We start from the raw sequence: 21,302 nt of genomic DNA, 5'->3' as shown, positions 1-21,302 counted from the left end.
GGAGGGGGGAGCTGGGGGGGACTTTGGGGTTCCTATGTTTTTCTGTCATTCAATCCTTGGGGCACTTCTCTGTTTTTGTGGATGTTTGCAAAGAAAAAGCATTTCAGGATGTATATTGTACACATTTCTCTGACATGAAATTGTACCTTTGAACCCATCATTGAACTGTTCCCTCAAGGCATGGACTCACTGTTAAGGCCACTTCAGCTCATGTTCTCAATATTTATTGCTTATTTATTTATTATTATTATTTTCCTCTCTTTTTGTATTTGCACAGCTTGTTGTCTTTGGCACTCTGGTGGTTTGTCCGTCCTGTCTGCCATTGATTCTGTTGTGTTTCTCATATTTACTGTGAATGCCCATGAGAAAATGAAGCTCAGGGTTGGGTGTGGTGCTGTTCTATCTATTTATTTGTTTATTTATTTAGAGCTGCAGTGCAGATCAGGCCCTTCCAATCCCCAACGTAACCCTGGCCTGATCACAGGACAACTTACAACGGTAACTTAACCTTCCAAACCGTGCGCCTTCGGACTGTGGGAGGGAACTGGGGCACGCGGAGGAAACCCGTGTGATCACAGGGAGAACGTACAAACTCCTCACGGGGAGGGCCGACCCGGGAGGGGGTCAGTGACACCACAGGTAGGGGCAGAGACCGAGACCGAGTTCCAGCGAGGGTCGAGGGAGTGGGGGGAGTGCAGGACAGGCCTACCTGAAGGAGACAAGAACGAGACTGGCAGTGAGGAGGGCGAGGAGGCTCAGGGAGTAACCAGCCGTGTAAACCCAGCGGAAAGAATTCAGGACCTGGCGTTTCAACACCTGCAGCGGGGCAGAGACAGGGGAGGGAGTGGTAGGATCCACCTTAAACCCAGTGCCCCAAAACAACCACCCCCCCACACACACACAAAATACCACCCCCACTATTTCAACCTGGAGTCCCGGGCAAGCTCTCCCCACCCAAAGCACCCCCCATGACATCAAGTGCAGAACCCTGGGACAGTATGCATCACCCCACCCAGCACAGCCCAGCCTCCAGTCCAATAAATCACCCCAAACACACCTCCCATCCCAATCAATCAATCAATCAATCTCTCTCTCCCCTCCCCCTCCCAGTCCCCTTCCCCCTCCCTCCCCCCTCCCCCTTCCCCCTCCCTCCTCCCTCCCCCTCCCCTCTCCCCCCTCTTTCTCCAGAGACATGATAATATTACCTCTCGCTTCCTCCCCCCTCCCTCCCCCAGTATTTCAAAGGACCGGAGACCATGTATTATAGGGAGAGACTGGATAGGCCAGGACTGTTTTCCTTGGGAGTATTTTATTGACGTATTTATGTACATTTTATTCCATATTTGAGTTTAATCTATAACTTTACTCTTTATAACTGTTGAATGTTGTTGTTCTTTGCTGCATGTCACACCCTGACCAACACACCTCAGCAAATTCCTAATCCGTGTATACGGCGAATAAAGTTGTTCTTTGATCCTTAAATCATGAGTGGCCGAGATAAAGTGACGACCACAGTGTCCTTCCCAGGGTTGACCAGCCCGGAACTGGAGGGCCCAGGTTCTGGGAGAGAGGGAGCTTTCTCGTGCGGGGGGGGCTGGTTTATGGGACGAGCTGTCAGCGGAAGTGGTAGATGTGGCTACAGGCAACACACACAGAGGAGACTACCAGAGGAACTCAAATGCAGAGCTCTGCTCCAGCACACCCAGCACATCCCAGCCTCCAGTCCAGGTCGGCCAGCATCTATGCAAATGAATAAAACTTGACTTTTCGGGCAGAAACCCTTCATCAGGACTGGAAAGGAAGGAGGGAGATATGAGAATAAGAAGGTGGGGGTGGGGGAGGAGTACAACTAGAAGGTGAACAGTGAGACCTGGCGGGTGGGCTTGGGTGAAGTAAGAGGCAGGGAGGTGATAGGTGGAAAAGAAGAAGGAATTTGTTAGGAGAGGAGAGAGGACCATGGGAGAAAGGGAAGGAGGAGGGACACCAGGGGAGGTGATGAGAAGAGGTAAGAGGCTAGAGTGGGGAATTAAAGGGTAAAGGGGAGAGGAAAGTTGCCAGACATTGGAGAAATCGATATTCATGCCATCAGGTTGGAGGCTACCGAGATGGAATATGAGGTATGGCTCCTCCAACCTGAGAGTGGCCTCATTGTGGCAGAAGAGGAAAGGAAACAGGCATTAAAATGTTTGTCTCTGGGAAATCCTGCTTTGGTTCGAGGGTCTATAAGCTAAACATGGACAAATGGGATAAGCTCAGACACTCTAATATCCTGCCCCACCACCCAGACGGACCCCCCCCACCCCCTGCCACCAGGAACCGACTGGCTCACCTGTTGCCGGAGAAACACATCATCTTCGTCGCACTCTGAATGGTCCACCCAGGGCTGATTGGTCACATTGTCCTTCAGCCAAGATCCATCCTCCGTACAGTACCTGAAGGCAGAGCCGTTACCCACTGGGACAGAGCAGAAAACCTTTAAACAGGGAACCCACCCTCCATCACCAACCTATTAGATTAGATTAGATTATGAGGACACACAGTCCTCTTTTATTGTCATTCAATAATGCATGCATTAAGAAATGATACAATGTTCCTCCAGTGTGCTATCACAGAAACACAGGACAGACCAAGACTGAAAAACTGACAAAGACCACATAATTATAATATATAGTTACAACAGTGCAAACAATACCGTAATTTGATGAAGAACAGACCATGTGCACGGTAAAAAAAGGTCTCAAAATCCCGATAGCCCTGTCATCTCACGCAGACAGTAGAAGGAAGAAAAACTCTCCCTGCCATGAACCTCCAGCGCAGCAAACTTGCCGATGCAGCACCCTGGAAGCACCCGACCACAGCCGACTCTTGAGTCCGTCCGAAAACTTCGAGCCTCCAACCAGCCCTCTGACACCGAGCACCAAGCACCACCTCTGCCGAGCACTTTGACCCCGGCCCCAGCCGCCAAGCAACAGGCAAAGCCGAGGATTTGGGGCCTTCCCCTTCGGAGATTCTCGATCGCACAGTAGCAGCAGCAGCGAAGTGGGCATTTCAGAAGTTTCTGCAGATGTTCCTCCGTGCTTCTCACGTCTGTCTCCATCAAATCAGGATTGTGCACGGTCCCCTACTTGACAAATAACAGACATCACCACCAGAGAGGCCGCGCACGCTGTTCGCGCCGCCATCTTCTCCTCCCCATCATGGTGAACGTGTCACTGTTGTCTCAGGGTTGTGCTACCCAACATAACCTAGAACGTTACAGTACAGTACAGGCCCTTCAGCCCACAATATTGTGCTGACCATTTAACCTACACTAAGATCAATCTAACCCTTCCCTCCTACATGGCTCTCCATTTTTTTATCATCCATATGCCTATCTAAATGCTGCTAATGTGTCTGCCTCTACCACCACTCCTGGTGGAGTGTTCATGTACCCATCACTCTCTGTGTAAATAAACCTACCTCTGACATTCCCCTGTACCAGCCTTTCTCAACCACCATTCTACCACGTACCACCACTCCTGGCAGAGTGTTCATGTACCCACCACTCTCTGTGTAAATAAACCTACCTCTGACAGCACCTCTACTTTCATCCAAGCACCTTAAAATGATGCCCCCTCAGATTAGCCGTTTCCACCTTGGGAAAGGTCTCTGGCTGTCCACTCGATCTATAGCACTTATCATCTTGTGCACCTCTATCAAGTCACCTCTCATCCTCCTTCGCTCCAAAAAGACAAACCCTCACTCGCTCAACCTTTCCTCAAAAGACATGCTTGCTAATCCAGGCAGCACCTTGGTAAATCTCCTCTGCACCCTCTCTAAAGCCTCCACCCATTTCCTGTACTGAGGCGACCAGAACTGAACACAGTATTCCAAGTGTGGTCTAACCAGGGTTTTACAGAGCTGCAACTTTGCCTCACGGCTCTTGAACTCAATTCCCGACTAAGGTGAAAGATACAGCCCATACCTGTTTCAGTACTGTTGGGTAGGACGGCCTAAATGGGGGAAACAACAGTAGCTGCGCCTCTGGCAGAGTCTGGCCCTGTGGCTCAGAAGGGTAGGGAAAGGGAGAGGATGGCAGCAGTGATAGGGGACTCGATAGTTAGGGGGTCAGACAGGCGATTCTGTGGATGCAGGAAAGAAACATGGATGGTAGTTTGCCTCCCAGGTGCCAGGGTCCAGGATGTTTCTGATCCCATCCACGATATCCTGAAGTGGGTAGGAGAACAGCCAGAGGTCGTGGTACATATTGGTACCAATGACATAGGCAGGAAAAGGGAGCAGGTCCTGAAAACAGACTACAGGGAGTTAGTTAGGAAGGAAGTTGAGAAGCAGGACCACAAGGTAGTAATCTCGGGATTACTGCCTGTGCCATGCAGCAGTGAGTATAGGAATAGAATGAGGTGGAGGATAAATGCATGGCTGAGGGATTGGAGCAGGGGGCAGGGATTCAGATTTCTGGATCATTGGGACCTCTTTTGGGGCAGGTGTGACCTGTAAAAAAAGGATGGGTTGCACTTGAATCTCAGGGGGACCAATATCCTGGTGGGGAGGTTTGCTAAGGCCATTGGGGAGAGTTTAAACTAGAATTGCTGGGGGATTGGGAACTGAACTGAAGTGATGAAGGAAAGGGAGGTTGGCTCACAAATAGAGAAAGCTTGGAGACAGTGCGAAAGAGAGGACAGGCAGATGATAGAGAAGGGACACGCTCAGACCGATGGTTTGAGATGTGTCTATTTTAATGCAAGATGAATCATGAACAAAGCGGATGAGCTTAGAGCATGAATCAGTACTTGGAGCTATGATGTTGTGGCCATTACAGAGACTTGGATGGCTCAGGAGCCGGAATAGTTACTTAAGAGTGCCAGGCTTTAGATGTTTCAGAAAGGACAGGGAGGGAGGCAAAAGAGGTGGGGGCGTGGCACTGCTGATCAGAGATAGTGTCACGGCTGCAGAAAAGGAGGAAGTCATGGAGGGGTTGTCTACAGAGTCTCTGTGGGTGGAAGTTAGGAACAGGAAGGGGTCAATAACTCTACTTTTATAGACCACTCAATAGTAACAGGGACATCGAGGAGCAGATAGGGAGACAGATTCTAGAAAGGAGTAATAATAACAGGGTTGTTGTGGTGGGAGATTTTAATTTCTCAAATATTGATTGGCATCTGCTGAGAGCAAGGGGTTTAAATGGGGTGGAGTTTGTTGGGTGTGTTCAGGAAGGTTTCTTGACACAATATGTAGATAAGCTACAACAGGAGAGGTTGTATTTGATCTGGTATTGGGAAATGAACCTGGTCAGGTGTCAGGTCTCTCAGTGGGAGAGCATTTTGTAGATAGTGATCACAATTCTATCTCCTTTACCATAGCATTGGAGAGGGATAGGAACAGACAAGTTAGGAAAGCATTTAATTGGAGTAAGGGGAAATATGAAGCTACCAAGCAGAAACTTGGAAGCATAAATTGGGAACAAATGTTCTCAAAGAAATGTATGGCAGAAATGTGGCAAATGTTCAGGGGATATTTGTGTGGCGTTCTGCATAGGTACGTTCCAATGAGACAGGGAAAGGATGGTAGGGTACAGGAACCATGGTGTACAAAGGCTGTTGTAAATCTAGTCAAGAAGAAAAGAAAAACTTATGAAAGGTTCAAAAAACTAGGTAATGATAGAGATCTAGAAGATTATAAGGCTAGCAAGAAGGAGCTTAAGAATGAAATTAGGAGAGCCAGAAGGGGCCATGAGAAGACCTTGGCAAGCAGGATTACAGAAAACCCCAAGGCATTCTTCAAGTATGCGAAGAACAAGAGGATAAGACATGAGAGAATAGGACCAATCAAGTGTGACAGTGGAAAATTCTGTATGGAACCAGAGGAGATAGCAAATACTTTGCTTCAGTATTCACTATGGAAAAGGATCTTGGTGACCGTAGGGATGCCTTACAGCAGACTGAAAAGCTTGAGCATATAGACATAGAAACATAGAAAATAGGTGCAGGAGTAGGCCATTCGGCCCTTCGAGCCTGCACCGCCATTTATTATGATCATGGCTGATCATCCAACTCAGAACCCTGCACCAGCCTTCCCTCCATACCCCCTGATCCCCGTAGCCACAAGGGCTATATCTAACTCCCTCTTAAATATAGCCAATGAACTGGCCTCAACTGTTTCCTGTGGCAGAGAATTCCACAGATTCACCACTTTCTGTGTGAAGAAGCTTTTCCTAATCTCAGTCCTAAAAGGCTTCCCCTTTATCCTCAAACTGTGACCCCTTGTTCTGGACTTCCCCAACATCGGGAACAATCTTCCTGCATCTAGCCTGTCCAATCCCTTTAGGATTTTATACGTTTCAATAAGATCCCCCCTCAATCTTCTAAATTCCAACGAGTATAAGCCTAGTTCATCCAGTCTTTCTTCATATGAAAGTCCTGCCATCCCAGAATCAATCTGGTGAACCTTCTTTGTACTCCCTCTATGGCAAGGATGTCTTTCCTCAGATTAGGGGACCAAAACTGCACACAATACTCCAGGTGTGGTCTCACCAAGGCCTTGTACAACTGCAGTAGTACCTCCCTGCTCCTGTACTCGAATCCTCTTGCTATAAATGCCAGCATACCATTCGCCTTTTTCACCGCCTGCTGTACCTGCATGCCCACTTTCAATGACTGGTGTATAATGACACCCAGGTCTCGTTGCACCTCCCCTTTTCCTAATCGGCCACCATTCAGATAATAATCTGTTTTCCTGTTCTTGCCACCAAAGTGGATAACCTCACATTTATCCACATTATATTGCATCTGCCATGAATTTGCCCACTCACCTAACCTATCCAAGTCACCCTGCATCCTCTTAGCATCCTCCTCACAGCTAACACTGCCGCCCAGCTTCATGTCATCCGCAAACTTGGAGATGCTGCGTTTAATTCCCTCATCCAAGTCATTAATATATATTGTAAACAACTGGGGTCCCAGCACTGAGCCTTGCGGTACCCCACTAGTTACCGCCTGCCATTCTGAAAAGGTCCTGTTTATTCCCACTCTTTGCTTCCTGTCTGCTAACCAATTCTCTATCCACATCAATACCTTACCCCCAATACCGTGCGCTTTAAGTTTGCACACTAATCTCCTGTGTGGGACCTTGTCAAAAGCCTTTTGAAAATCCAAATATACCACATCCACTGGTTCTCCCCTATCCACTCTACAAGTTACATCCTCAAAAAATTCTATGAGATTCATTAAGAAAGAAGATGTGCTGGAGCTTTTGGAAAACATCAAGTTGGATAAGTCACTGGGACCAGACAGGATGTACCCCAGGCTACTGTAGGAAGCGAGGGAGGAGATCGCTGAACCTCTGGCAATGATCTTTGCATCATCAATGGGGACGGGAGAGGTTCCGGAGCATTGGAGGGTTGCAGATGTTGTTTCCTTATTCAAGAAAGGGAGTAGAGATAGTCCAGGAAATTATAGACCAGTGAGTCTTACTTCCGTGGTTGGTAAGTTGATGGAGAAGATCTTGAGAGACAGGATTTATGAACATTTAGAGAGGCATAATATGATAAAGAATATTCAGCATGGCATTATCAAAAGCAGGCCGTGCCTTACGAGACTGATTGAATTTTTTGAGGATGTGACTAAATACGTCGATGAAGGTAGAACAGTAGATGTTGTGTATATGGATTTTAGCAAGGCATTTGAGAAGGTACCCCGTGCAAGGCGTATTGAGAAAGTAAGGAGGCATGGGATCCAAGGGGACCTTGCTTTGTGGATCCAGAACTGGCTTGCCCACAGAAGGCAAAGAGTCATTGTAAACAGGTCATATTCTGTATGGAGGTCAGTGACCAGTGGTGCGCCTCAGGGATCTGTTCTGGGACCCCTTCTCTTCGTAATTTTTATAAATGACCTGGATGAGGAAGTGGAGGGATGGGTTAGTAAATTTGCTGATGACACAAAGATTGGGGGTGTTGTGGATAGTGTGGAGGGCTGTCAGAGGTTACAGCGGGACATCGACAGGATGCAAAACTGGGCTGAGAAGTGGCAGATGGAGTTCAACCCTGATAAGTTTTGGTCACCAAATTACAGGAAGGATATAAATAAGGTTGAAAGAGTGCAGAGGTTTACAAGGATGTTGCCGGGACTTGAGAAACTCAGTTACAGAGAAAGGTTGAATAGGTTGGGACTTTATTCCCTGGAGCGTAGAAGAATGAGGGGAGATTTGATAGAGGTATATAAAATTATGATGGGTATAGATAGAGTTAATGCAAGCAGGCTTTTTCCACTGAGGCAAGGGGAAAAAAAAACCAGAGGACATGGGTTTAGGGTGAGGGGGGAAAAGTTTAAAAGGAACATTTGGGGGGGCTTCTTCACACAGAGAGTGGTGGGAGTATGGAATGAGCTGCCAGACGAGGTGGTAAATGCGGGTTCTTTTTTAACATTTAAGAATAAATTGGACAGATACATGGATGGGAGGTGTATGGAGGGATATGGTCCGTGTGCAGGTCAGTGGGACTAGGCAGAAAATGGTTCGGCACAGCCAAGAAGGGCCAAAAGGTCTGTTTCTGTCCTGTAGTTTCTATGGTAAGTGTGAGGTGGTTCATTTTGGTAGGTCAAATATGATGGCAGAATATAATATTAATGGTAAGACTCTTGGCAGTGTGGAGGATCAGAGGGATCTTGGGGTCCGAGTCCATAGGACGCTCCAAGCTGCTGCACAGGTTGACTCTGTGGTTAAGAAGGCATACGATGTATTGGTCTTCATCAATCGTGGGACTGAGTTTAAGAGCCGAGAGGTAATGTTACAGCTGGTCAGACCCCACTTGGTGTACTGTGCTCAGTTCTGGTAACCTCACTACGGGAAGGATGTGGAAACTATAGAAAGGGTGTAGAGGAGATTTACAAGGATGTTGCCTGAATTGGGGAGCATGCCTTATGAGAATAGGTTGAGTGAATTTGGACTTTTCTCCTAGCAGCAACGGAGGATGAGAGGTGACCTGATAGAGGTGTATAAGGTGATGAGAGGCATTGATTGTGTGGATAGTCAGGTGCTTTTTCCCAGGTCTGAAATGGCTAAAACAAGAGAGCACAATTTTAAGGTGCTTGGAAGTAGGTACAGAGGAGGAGATGTTAGGGTTAAATTTTTTACGCAGAGTGGTGAGTGCGTGGAATAGGCTGCTGGTGATGGTGGTGGAGGCGGATACGATAGGGTCTTTTAAGAGACTTTTGGATAGGTACATGGACGTTAGAAAAATGGAGGGCTATGGGTAACCCTAGGTAATTTCTAAAGTAAGGACATGTTCAGCACAGCTTTGTGGGCAGAAGGGCCTGTTTTGTGCTGTAGGTTTTTTATGTTTCTATGTTTTACCAGTTCATGAATCAGGAGCCACTTGGACCCTTAAAGCTGCTCCCACATTCAACAAGATGATTGTAACCCTTCTTCCACATTCCCCCAATCCCCAGTAACAGCTCAACCTTAAGAAACTGACTATCTCTGTCTTTCAAATATTCAAAATCACTAAAGACCCACAATCTTTTGAGAAGAATATTCCAAACACTCCCAACCCTTTGAGGAGATTGTTACAAAGACCCATGAAAGTGAAAACTATACTTCTCATCTGACTTAAATTTGAAACCTCCTATTCTTAAATAGTCACCTCCTTGTTCTAGATTCTCCTACAAGAGGAAACATTTCCCTGTCAGTATCCCTCTGATCTGAAATGTTTCAGTGAAGTCCCTTGTTCTCTTCGGAACTCTAGAAAGATAAGCCTTTCCTCACCTGATAACCTCCCCATCACAGTAAACCACCGGGACACCAGAGATTGTGCCGATGCTGTAAGTTCAGAGCAACACACACAAAATGCTGGGGGAAGGCTGGAGGGGAATAAAAAGCCAACATTTGAAGCCAAAGCCCTTAATCAGAGCCTGAAAGAAGGGGAGCAGAAGCCAGAATTCTGATGAAGGGTCTCAGCCCGAAACGTTGACTGTCCATTCCCCTTCTTAGATGCTGGCTGACCTGTTGAGTTCCTCCAGCATTTTGTTTGTTCAGTAAACCAATGAATTGTTTCCAACATGCTAATATCCTTATTTAACTAAAGATGCCACCTGTGCCCCATGAAACAACAGTAACAGACTGTGGTGGAGGCCAAGTCTGTGCATGTATTTAAGGTGGAAGTTGATCGTTTCCTGATCAGTCAGGGCATCAAAGGATATGGCGAGAAGGCAGGTGTATGGGGTTGAGTGAGATCCGGGATCAGCCACGATGGAACGGTACAGCAGACTCAATGGGCTGAATGGCCTAATTCTGATCCTATGTATTATGGTCTTATTCACTGTTCTCATCTCTGCCACTGGGAAAAGTACTTTTTCCCTAATTATTTATTACTTGCCTTGTCACTGTAGAGACAGTGTAAGGGGTTAACTCTGACAGACTGTTTCACTAAGCAGAAAGTCAGTTTGAAGCTGATTATCTGTCTCGAGATGAAAGAGACCTTAAAACTATAAGACATTGGACCAGAATTAGGCCACTCGGCCCATCAAGTCCGCTCTATGATTCCATCATGGCTAATTTAGTATCCCACTCAACCCCATTCTCCTGCCTTCTCCCCGTAACCTTTGTTACCGTGACTAATCAGGCTCCACTTTAAATATACCCAGTGACTTGGCCTTCACTGCCCCGTGGCAATGAATTCCACAGATTCACCACCCTCTGGCTAAAAAATTCCTTCTCATCTCTGTTCTAAATGGCTGTCCCTATATTCTGAGGCTGTGCCTCTGGTCCTAGACTCCCCCACTATAGGAAACAGCCTCTCTCCATCCACTCTATCTGGTCCTTTCAATATTCGATAGGTTTCAATGAGATCCCCCCTCATTTTTCTAAACTCTTGACGAGTACAGGCCCTGAGCTATTGAATGCTCCTCGTACATTAGCCCTTTTGATTTTGGAATAATTCTCATAAACCTTGTCTGGACCTTCTCCAAAGCCAGCAAATCTATTCTTTGATAAGGGGCTGAAGACTCCAGGTGTGGTCTGACCAGAGACTGCAGTTTCGCAACCCCAAACCTGTGGAGAAGTAAGTTCCCTGTCCCACAGAGTCTCTGGGAGGTGGGATACCGTCCAACAAATACCTCTGTCGATCCACGGGATGTACCAGGGGCAGGAAACGTTCACCTGGGTCCCAGGTAAGCCGTCCGGCCAGCAGATGTGCATGTCAAAGGAGCGGGGACAGAAGACACCTGAGGAAAGCACAAAGCAGGTAACGATCAATCGCAGAAGAAAATCCCCACAGAAACTCAAGAGATTCTGCGGATGCTGGAAATCCAGAGCCACGCACACAAAATGCTGGGGGACCTCAGCAGGTCAGGCAGCATCTATGGAAATTAAAAGAACAGATGATGTTTTGGGCCGAGACACTTCACCAGCACAGGAAAGAAGAGGGAAGATTCCAGAATAAGGATGTTGGGGAGAGGAAGGAGGACAAGCTGGAAGGTGATTGGTGAAGCCCAGCGGGTGGGGGAGGAGAGATGAAGAAAGAAGCTGAGAGGTGATAGGTGTAAGGTGTAAAGGGCTGAACGAGGAATCTGATAGGAGAGGAAGGGAGAGAGGAGAGGGACTAGGTAACAGTGATAGGCAGGTGAGGAAAAGAGGTAAAGAGGCCAGAGTGGGGAAATGAAGAAGAGGGAAGAGGGAGGGGAACTATTACAGGAAGTTGTAGCGGTCAATATTCATGCCATCAGGTTGGAAGCTACCTAGATGGAAAATGAGATGTTGCTGAAATCCCAGCTGCTCTTTCTGTCACACAGTGTAACCACCCAGGATGTTCAAACCAAACTAGGGTGTAGAGTATGAGGGCAAGAACATAAGCAAGTCGCAGAGGAGTGTAGGCCACTCGGCCCATCCAGCCTGACCCATCATCATGGCTGATCTGCTTTGGTTCCATCCCTCCTCTCCCTCATCTTTCAAACATGTATCTTCAGTTCACCCACCTGTCAGGCCTGCTCCCACTGACACCTCCCACCCTGCACAAGCAGTCTCCACCCAGCCAGGATTCACCCGCCACTTATTCCAGACTCATCGCCTGCAGCCTATTTAACCCAGTTCTCATCCACGGCCCTTGTTCACTCATCAAACCAGTTCGCCTCAGCCAGTAGCCCCTCGCTGCCACCCTCCCTGTTGAGTTTTTGTTCCCTCTCGGTGTGCGGCCCATTGTGGCTTGTTATTTTGCTGTCTACTATTAAACATCATTGCAACATCATCTCCACTCCTCTGCTTTTCAGTTAAGCCTCCTCTACATTTCCTGACACCAACCCCCTCTAGAGTAAAGAATTCCAGAGATTCACCCTCCCCACAAGAAGATTCTACACACCCAGATTTAAATGACTACCCCTCCCTCATCTTGGAATTATGAATTGAGATCTGCTGGGGGTTCACCTCTGTCATACGGGGTCGTTGGGAGCAGACCCAAATGCAAGACACAGACACTGAAGTACTAGGGACAGGACAAGGATTATCAAGAAAGCAAGGGGAGTCAGGAAGAAACGACGCTGGACATGGACACAGGCCCTGGACGAGACAAGGACACCGGGCCTGGGTAGGACTAAAACTAGGAAAGCGGGACCAGGACAAGGAACTTGGAACTAGGAGCCTGGGCTAGGGCTCCGAGCCGGAGACTGGACGGGGAGCCGGAACCTGGGTCTTGACTCGGGCTCGGACCCCGGATCACGGCGAGGACAAGACGTGGCTATAGGACTAGATGTGGAACTCCTGCACAGGACGAGACACATGGACAGGACTAGAACACAAAGCCTTGACTTGGACTGGACAAGGGAACTCCAGGGTTAGGCCCTCGCAGGGCCGGGACCCTTTCTTGGCGCGCAGGACCGGGATGACTGCCGAGGATTCGGATTGGGAGGGGAAGGGAACAGTCCAGCAGGGGATATCTGGTTTGTGAGGTATTTACGTGCCGGCCCACAACGAGAATTAAGGCGCCCAATGGAACAAGGGAAAGCAGGAAAACCCGGAATAAGGATTCATGAACCGGACCGTGAACCGAAATGCGGATTTCACGGACCGGACCACGACAATCCCAGTAGAGCTGCTAGGACTTGATGTTTCAATCCCTATGGTAAGTTGGCACCCTGGACGTTGGCAGTGGGCTTGGAGCGGTGACAAGGAGGGATGACCCTTTGGTTTGTATCATACGTTAAACACTAGGGTTATAGACTCAGACTCTCGATCACGGGCACAGCCCTCCCTCCCCTCATTGAGGGCGTCTTCAAGAGGCAGTGTGTCAAGAAGGTGGCATCAATCAGCAAGGACCCTCACTATCGAGAACCCGATCGTGCCTTCTTCAAGGTGTTACACATGAAGCTGCTAAACAAGATAAAATCATATGGCATTACAGGAAAGATACTGGCGTGGCTAGAAGACTGGCTGACTGGCAGGAAGCACAGAGTGGGAACATAGGGGGCCTACTCTGGTTGGCTGCCGGTGACTAGTGGTGTTCTGCAGGGGTCAGCATTGGGACCGCATACTTTCACATTAGGATGATGGAATTGATGGCTTTGTGACCAAGTTTGCAGATACAAGGATAGGTGGGGGGGGGTGTGGCAGATGGTGTTGAGGAGGTGGGGTGTCTGCATAACAACGTAGACAGATTGGGGGAATGGGCAGATGGAATATTATGTAGGGAATGTATGGCTGTGCACTTTGGTAGAAGGAATAAAGGTGCAGACTATTTTCTAAACGGGACAGAAATTCAGAAATCAGAGGTACAAAGGGACTTGGGAGTTGTCGTGCAAGTTCACCCTAGGGGTTAATGCTGGTTGAGTTGGTGAGGCATTGGTCAGCCGCACACTTGGAGCACCGTGAACAGCTTCAGGCCCTGATCTGAAGATGTGCTGGCATTGGAGCGGGTCCAAATGACCGTCACCGGAATACCGGGAATGAAAGGGTTAACGTACGGGGAGCGTTTGACGGCGTCGGGCTCGAGTTTAGAAGGGGGGGGGAATCTCATTGAAATCGATCGAATGTTCAAAAGCCCAGATAGAGTGGATGTGAAGAGGATATTTCCTATAGTGGGAGTTTAGGTCCAGAAGACACTGTCTCAGAATAGAGGGATGTACACTTGGAACCGAGACGAGGGGGAGGTTCAGGAGAGCGAAGGCACACTGGACGATTCAGGAACAGCTTCTTCCCCACCTGCTGACTGTGGATGTGGCAGGGTAAAGTACCTGTTAACCGATTCTCCTGGTACAGCATGTTCTCCAGACACTCGTTGCGGTATTGCCGCCATCTCTGAACCGTGTCTTCGAACAGCGCGTCGGAAGCAGCCTGCAGAAAAACGAGAGAGGCGCCGTGAAGAGGGATCGTGTGTCGGCTCCGGTGGGAGTTTGTACCGAGCTAAGTTGTCCTCGTACGGACCGACTCTCCGTGTCAACAGCGGGCTCCTGGAGTGCTCAACACAGGGTCCTCGCATTACCTCAGAGCCGGGAAATGGGTCAGAATAAAACAGCGTCCCTCAATATTTCACACCGCGGGCTCCCGCGGGATGTGCCCCGGACTCTTCGGCACAAACATCTCGATTCCCAGCTGCAGTAAAACAAGGTGGCCGTCCCCGAGATCCCTGGACCCGTTGCTGGATTTGGTGACTTTTACCGTCTCCGCTCTGGAACCAATTTCTCGCTTGAGCTACACCCCCACCCACCCCCCAACACACACACACACACACACACACACACACACACACACACACACACACACACACACACACACACACACACACACACAGAATTGTTAAATCCACGAAGTTGCCCGTTCGGTGATTCCCTTATCTAAGAAAAGAAACGTGCTAATGGAGAAATTCCGGAGGAGGTTCACAAGAATGAAGGGGTTAACGTATGAGGAGCGTTTGACGGGTCTGGGCCTGTTCTCGCTGGAGTTTCGAAGAATGAGGGAGATCTCATTGAAACCTATTGAATATTGAAAGGCCGGGATAGAATGGATGTAGAGAAGATGCTTCCTATAGTCTGGGACCAGAGGGCACAGCCTCAGAATAGAGGAACGTCCATTTAGAACAGAGATGAGGAGGAATTTCTTTAGTTAGAGGACAGTGAATCTGTGGAGGTTTAAGTCATTGAGTATATTTAAAGCGGAGGTTGACAGATTCTTGATTAGTCAGGGTTTCAAAGGTTGCAGGGAGAAGATAGGAGAATGGAATCGAGATGGTGGGATGGCGGTGCAGAATATATGGGCCGAATGGCTTAATTCTACTCCTTTGTCTTGTAGTGTATGGCCCGATGAAAGACACACAATGGTGGTCTGGCCATTGCTTCTGATCCAAATACTCACGGCAACAGGGTCCAACGCATTCTACCGGCGCTGAATAAGGAAGATCCCAATCATATCCCCCCAAAACAGGTCCTGAATCTGACCGCGGCGCACTGGCTGTGATCCCGACACTGATATGGGAAGTGGCCGGGAGATAGTGATTGAGGTTCGGATCAAGGACCAACACAGAATCGAGTAACACAAACATAATGCTGGAGGAGGTCGGCTGGTGGATGTTTATGTTGAGATCCTTCATCAGGGCTGGAAAGGAAGCGGGAAGACGCCAGAATAAGAAGCTGGGGTGAAGAGAAAGGACAGGAGATAGGTGAAGGCAGGTGGGGATGAAGTGAGGTGATAATGGAAAGATGGAATGTGATAGGGTAGCAGAGTGGACCATGGGAGAGGTGGTAGGCAAGAGAGGAGAAAAGTCGGAAAATCGAGGCTTTAGATTCAATATTACTCTTTAAACCCACCTGAACCCCTCCATTATATTCCAGCCATGCGCGCCTACCATTCTGCGTTAAGATCCCGGAGCCTCTGAATTCCGGCCTGTTTGCTGTTCCCCGTGTGTGTGGAACAGAATTCACCCGAGCAAAGATCAACTTGGAGTTACAGGCGTCACTTCTTGTTTAAACAGTTCAAGGTTCCCAATTCAGTCTGAAATCCTGTTAAATCAGCGCTGTAAATGTCAAATCCGTCACCGGCGCTCGGTTTGCACGGCCGCCTTCTGTTCCTCCCGTCTCCTCTCCCCAGACGGAGGGTACTAATCGAAGGCACACGGGCTTGTAATGCCACCATAAGACCATAAGATGTAGGAGCGGAATTAGGCCGTTCGGCCCATCACGGCTGCCTCGCCATTGCATAATGGCTGATTTATTTTTCCTCTTGATCGCATTCTCCCGCCTTCTTCCCATAACCTTTGATACCCTTACTAAATTAAGAACTTATAAACCTCAGCAATAAATATACCCAATGACGGCCTCCACAGCCGTCTGTGGGAATGAATTCCACAGATTCACCACTTTCTGGCTAAAGAAATTCCTCCTCATCTCTGTTCTAAACGGACGTCCCTGTTCTGAGGCTGTGTCCTCTGGTCATAGACTCCCCCGCTACAGGAAACATTCTCTTCACATCTACTCTATCTAGATCTTTCAATATCCGATGGGTTTCAATGAGAAATCTTCCCCAAACCACCACCCCCCCATCATTCTTCTAAACTTCAGCGAGTACAGGCCCAGAGCCATTAAACGCTCCTCATACGTTAACCCTTTCATTCCTGAGAACCTCCTCTGGACCATCTCCAAGCAAGCACCTCTTTTCTTAGATAAGTAGCCCCAGACTGCTCACGATAGTCCAAGTACGGTCTTACCAATGTCTTATAAAGCCTCGGTGTCACATCCTTGCTCTATATTCTAGTCCTCTCAAAGTGAATGCTAACATTGCATTTACCTTCCTTACCACCGACTCAGCCTGCAAGTTAACCTTTAAGGAATTCTGTACAAGGACTCGTTTTAGCGCCTCTGACTTCCGAATTTTCTCCCTGTCTACAAAACTGTCTATGCCTTTATTTCTTCTAACAAGGTGCATGACCATGAACTTCCCTACACTATATTCCATCTGCCACTTCTTTGCTAATTCTCTCAATCTGTCCAAGTCCTTCTGCAGACTCCCTGCTTCCTCAGCACAACCTATCTGTTCATGTATCTTTGCCCAGAACGTGGCCACGAAGCCACCAATTCCATCATCCAAATCGTCGACATGTAACTGAAAAAAACGGCCCCAGCGGAACACTGGGAGTCATAGTTAGCCAACCAGAAAGAGCCCCTTTATTCCCATCCTTTGCCTCCCGCCAGTCAGCCAGTCTTCTCTCCATGCTAGTACCTTTCCTGTAACACCATGGCCTCTTACCTTGTTCAGCAGCCTCATTTGCTGCACCTTGTCAAAGGTCTTTTGAAAATCTAAGTAAACAACATTCGCCGACTCTCCTTTGTCTATCCTCCCTGTTATCTCCTCAAAGAACTTTAACAGGTATGTCAGAAAAGATTTTCCCTTAAGGAGACCATGCTGACCCTGACCTATTTTATCATGTGCTTCCAACTGCCCCAATACATCACCCTTAATAATGGAGCCCATCATCTTCCCAACCACTGGTCAGGTTATCTGGACTACAGTTTCCTTTTCTTCTGCCTCCTCCCTTAAAGAATATAGTGATATTTACAATTTCCCAGTCCTCCAAGAGCATTCCAAAGTGATTCTTCAAAGATTATTACTAATGCCTCCACAATTTCTGCAGCTACCTCTTTCAGAATCCTGGGGTGTAGTCCGTGAGGTCCAGGTGATTATCTACCTTCAGACCTTTCAGCTTCCCAAGTGCTTTCCCCTTGGCAATAGCAACTGCACTCATTTCTGTCCTCTGACACTCCCGAATTTCTTGCATTAGTGAAGACTGATGCAAAATCCTTGTTCAGTTCATTCGCCATTTCTTTGTCCCCCATTACTACTTCCACAGTGTAATTTTTCCAGTGGTCCAATATCCACTCTCACCTCTTTTACTCTTTATAAATCTGTAAAAAAAGATTTGATATCCCTTTTGATATTATTGGCTAAATTACCTTCATATTTCATCTTTTCTCTCCTTATGGCTTTTTAGTGGCCTTCAGTTGGTTTTTAAAAGCTTCCCAACCCTCGAACTTCCCATTATTTTTGTTACATTATATACTCTCTGTTTTGCTTTGACTTACCCTCTCACCCATGGTTGCCTCATCCTCCCTTTAGAATATTTCTTCATCTTTGGGATGAATTTATCTCGCACCTAAATGCGCTACAGAAACTCCAGTCATGCTGGTCTGTCATCGTTCCTAATAGTGTCCCCTTCCAGTCAACGTGGTAAGCTCCTCTCTGATGTAATCCCTCATCTTCTCTCCTCTGATTTTATCTTCTCCCGCTCAAATTGCAGGGTAAATTCTATCATATTATGATCATTACATCCTAAGAGTTCCGTTACCTTAAGCTCACTATTCAAATCTGGTTCATTACACAACACACAATCCAGAAGAGTTGATCCCATAGTGGGCTCAACCACAAGCTGATTAAAGCCATCTTGTAGGCGGTTCTACAAATTCCCCCTCTTGGGATCCAGGACCAACCTGATTCTCCCAGTCTTCCTGCATATTGAAATTCCTCATGAGTATCATAACATTGCCTTCCTTACATGCCTTTTCTATCTCCCGTTGCAATTTATATCATGTCTTCTGTTAAGACGCCTGCATATAACATCTATCAGTGTCCTTTTACCATTGTGGTTTATTAACTCTATCCTCAAGGATTCTACATCCTCTGATCCTATGTCTCCTCTTTTTAAGGATTTGGTTTCATATTTTATCAACAGAGCAATCCCGCCCCTCTGCCTACCTGCCTGTCCTTTCCATATAAGATGTATCCTTGAATGCTCACAACTATAATCTTCTTTCAGCCACAACACACCTGTCAGTCTCTAACTGTACTACCTTATTCCATATACTGTGTGCATTCAAACATAACACCTTCAGTCCTGTATTCATCACCCTTTTCGATTTTGCCCTCCATGTTACATTTCAGCTCAGACCGCTGACAGCAATTCTTTCCAATAATCTGCCTGTCCTTCCTCACAGACTCACTATACAATGCACGGACTTGTATATAAGCAGTCCCATCATCAACACTATCGCTCCAGTTCCCATCCCTCCCCTAAATTAGTTGATATCCTCCCGACCAGCTCTAACAAACCTGCCCTCAAAGATATTGCAGCCCTCCCCCTCGGGCTCAGGTGTAACCCTTCCTTTTTGAACAGGTCATACCTTCCCCAGAAGAGATCACAATAATCTGGAAGTCTGAAACCCTGCGCCCTGCACCCTTTCCAAATCAAGCGGGCTAAACCAGGCGAGGGTAACCGGAGGGCCTTACACCCCAGTGAGATAGGGACAGGCCTGTCCTAGCATGCCAGTTCAGCTCTAGCGGACTGGGCGGATAGATCTACAGTGAGATCCAACAGCCTGGAAGGCGGTTTTGCGACGCTCCGTGGCCATTCACTGCAACCAAGGAAATGATGACTACTTGTAGCAGCGCACCTGGACCCCCGAGGTCGAGAGCGCGGAACGGCTTTTCCATTTACAAACTCTCCCTCGCAGATTTCCTGCCAACATAACACCAGGAATAGAACGTACTGGAAACACAAAGCGGGTCAGTCAGCAACTGCGGAGATAGACACAGAATCAATGTTTCAAGTTAAAGACCCTTCATTATGACAGGACTTGAAGTATTAACTCTTCCTATTTCTGCAGATGCTGCCGAGTGTTTGCACAAGTTTGTTTCTAGAATCTGTACTTTTGTTTCTGAACTGTCCCCTTTCTAAACAAATCTCTCAGCAGATTGGCTGTGAACCAGTATCGTGTGGACCAGGCTCCCGCGCCCACCAACTGAACGAGGATGATTTTGTTTTCATAGAGCCAACCGGTCCATTCTAACCAATGTACCTATCTGAACGAGCCCCATTTGCCCGCATTTGGCCCACCCGAGCGTAACGTTTCCTCTCAGCATACTTTCCCAAGTGTCCTTTAAACGTTGTAGTTATACCTGCTGTTATACGTTGGAACTGAACTTCCAACTCCGTCAGGCCGAGCAGTAACAAGGTCGTGCTAACCGTACGCTACTGTGCCAGTCCAATTTGCCCGGATTTGACCCCACCCCATGTACCTGCGCAAATGTCTTTTAATCGTCGTAATTACACCTGTATTACGGCCCACCGTCCTCTGTGAGTAACACGGCACTTTAATCTTTCCAATAAGCAACACTCACAGCACGCTGGAGGAACTCCGGAAGGATTCCGGCACGAAACGTGGACAGATCGTTTCCACGGATGCTGCCCGACCTGCTGAGTTCCTCCATCGTGTTGTGAATGTTGCTTTGACCCGACCCCAGCATCTGCAGAGTATTTTGTGTTTAATCTTTCCAATAAACCTGCGCCCACTAATGTTGGGTCCCCCCCCCCCCCGGGGGTTATCCCGGTGGATGATGTGGCCGGCACGCGAGTAAAACCCACGAAACCCAGCGTTGTCCGTGGCCCGGACTGGAACACCAAGCCAACCCCACCCCTGCCGAGCTTGGGGATGAAGAGCCCGCCGTTTCCGTGACGGATCCAGGCGGTCAGATTTACACCTGCGAAACTGGGATGGGCACGAAACCAGTGCTGACCATCTGAACGGGCTCTCCCCACGATCCGAGTGCCCACTTGTTCTCGGCTGAAGCTCAAGCGAGGTCCCATCAAACAGGAGCGCGAAGAGCGACCGCGGTTCGGCTGTCTCTGCGAGAAGCGCCCTGGCAATGGGGCGACATTGGACCCTCGCACTGTAACCCACCGACGCCCAAATTCTCAGCGTTAACAGATTTAAATCCAAATCGGAATTCTCCGGCGTCTGAAGTCTACAAGCCAAACTTTCCGCGAATAAAAACTTCGCCACCAAAGTTGATCAGCGATTCGCAGCTTCAGGTACCAACACCGGGTCCCCGGGCGGATGCGCGAATGTTCCTCCCTCTCACCTCCTCAGGGGTGGCAGTCAGAGTTAAGAGAGCGAATGCCGACAGCTTGGCGAGGTCCAGCAGATGCCGGCGCGTCCCGGACATGGTCTTGGTTAGTTCGCTGCCGCAAGGCGGGCGAGCTCTCACCACACCCCATGAGCGGGAGGCGGCTCCGATCACACTGGCGCCGAAGACCCGCCCCAAGCTACCTGCCGCCACTCCATAGCCGCTCTGTCCCAGAATGGTGCACAACGTGGGCCAGGGGACAGACAAATGGTCACCGAGACCTCATTCCTTAAAAAGGGACGGGTTGCACTTGAACCCCAGGGGGACCAAACCAATATCTTGGCGGGAAGGTTTGCTAAGTCTATGGGGAGAGTCTAAACTAGAATTGCTGGGGGGTGGGAACCGAACTGAAGTGACAGAGGAAAGGGAGGTTGGCT

General features: G+C 48.3%; 1 protein-coding gene across 5 annotated transcripts in view; it reads right to left on the bottom strand.

The window, feature by feature from the left end:
• Positions 1-20,998, bottom strand: part of LOC140203498 (glucagon-like peptide 1 receptor) — a 45,906-nt gene extending 24,908 nt beyond the window's left edge. For 3 of the 5 annotated variants that reach the window (XM_072269580.1, XM_072269581.1, XM_072269584.1), the window contains exons 1-5: positions 20,881-20,998; positions 14,211-14,310; positions 11,106-11,213; positions 2,330-2,454; positions 710-816 (exon numbers count right to left, since the gene is read on the bottom strand). In XM_072269580.1, the coding sequence (XP_072125681.1) occupies positions 710-816; positions 2,330-2,454; positions 11,106-11,213; positions 14,211-14,310; positions 20,881-20,964 (524 nt within the window). In that variant the 5' untranslated portion in view covers positions 20,965-20,998. Of the gene's footprint in view, positions 1-709; positions 817-2,329; positions 2,455-11,105; positions 11,214-14,210; positions 14,311-14,400; positions 14,541-15,817; positions 15,944-20,880 lie in introns of those variants that run through there. The other 2 variants (XM_072269582.1, XM_072269583.1) reach the window with 2 other exon arrangements.
• Between the last annotated feature and the right edge of the window lie 304 nt (positions 20,999-21,302).

This window comes from Mobula birostris, chromosome 9, assembly GCF_030028105.1.
Source record: "Mobula birostris isolate sMobBir1 chromosome 9, sMobBir1.hap1, whole genome shotgun sequence".
Taxonomy (NCBI): Eukaryota; Metazoa; Chordata; class Chondrichthyes; order Myliobatiformes; family Myliobatidae; genus Mobula; species Mobula birostris.
The sequence above is the reverse complement of the archived record's forward strand: the minus strand, read 5'-3'. Positions and strand labels throughout refer to the sequence as shown.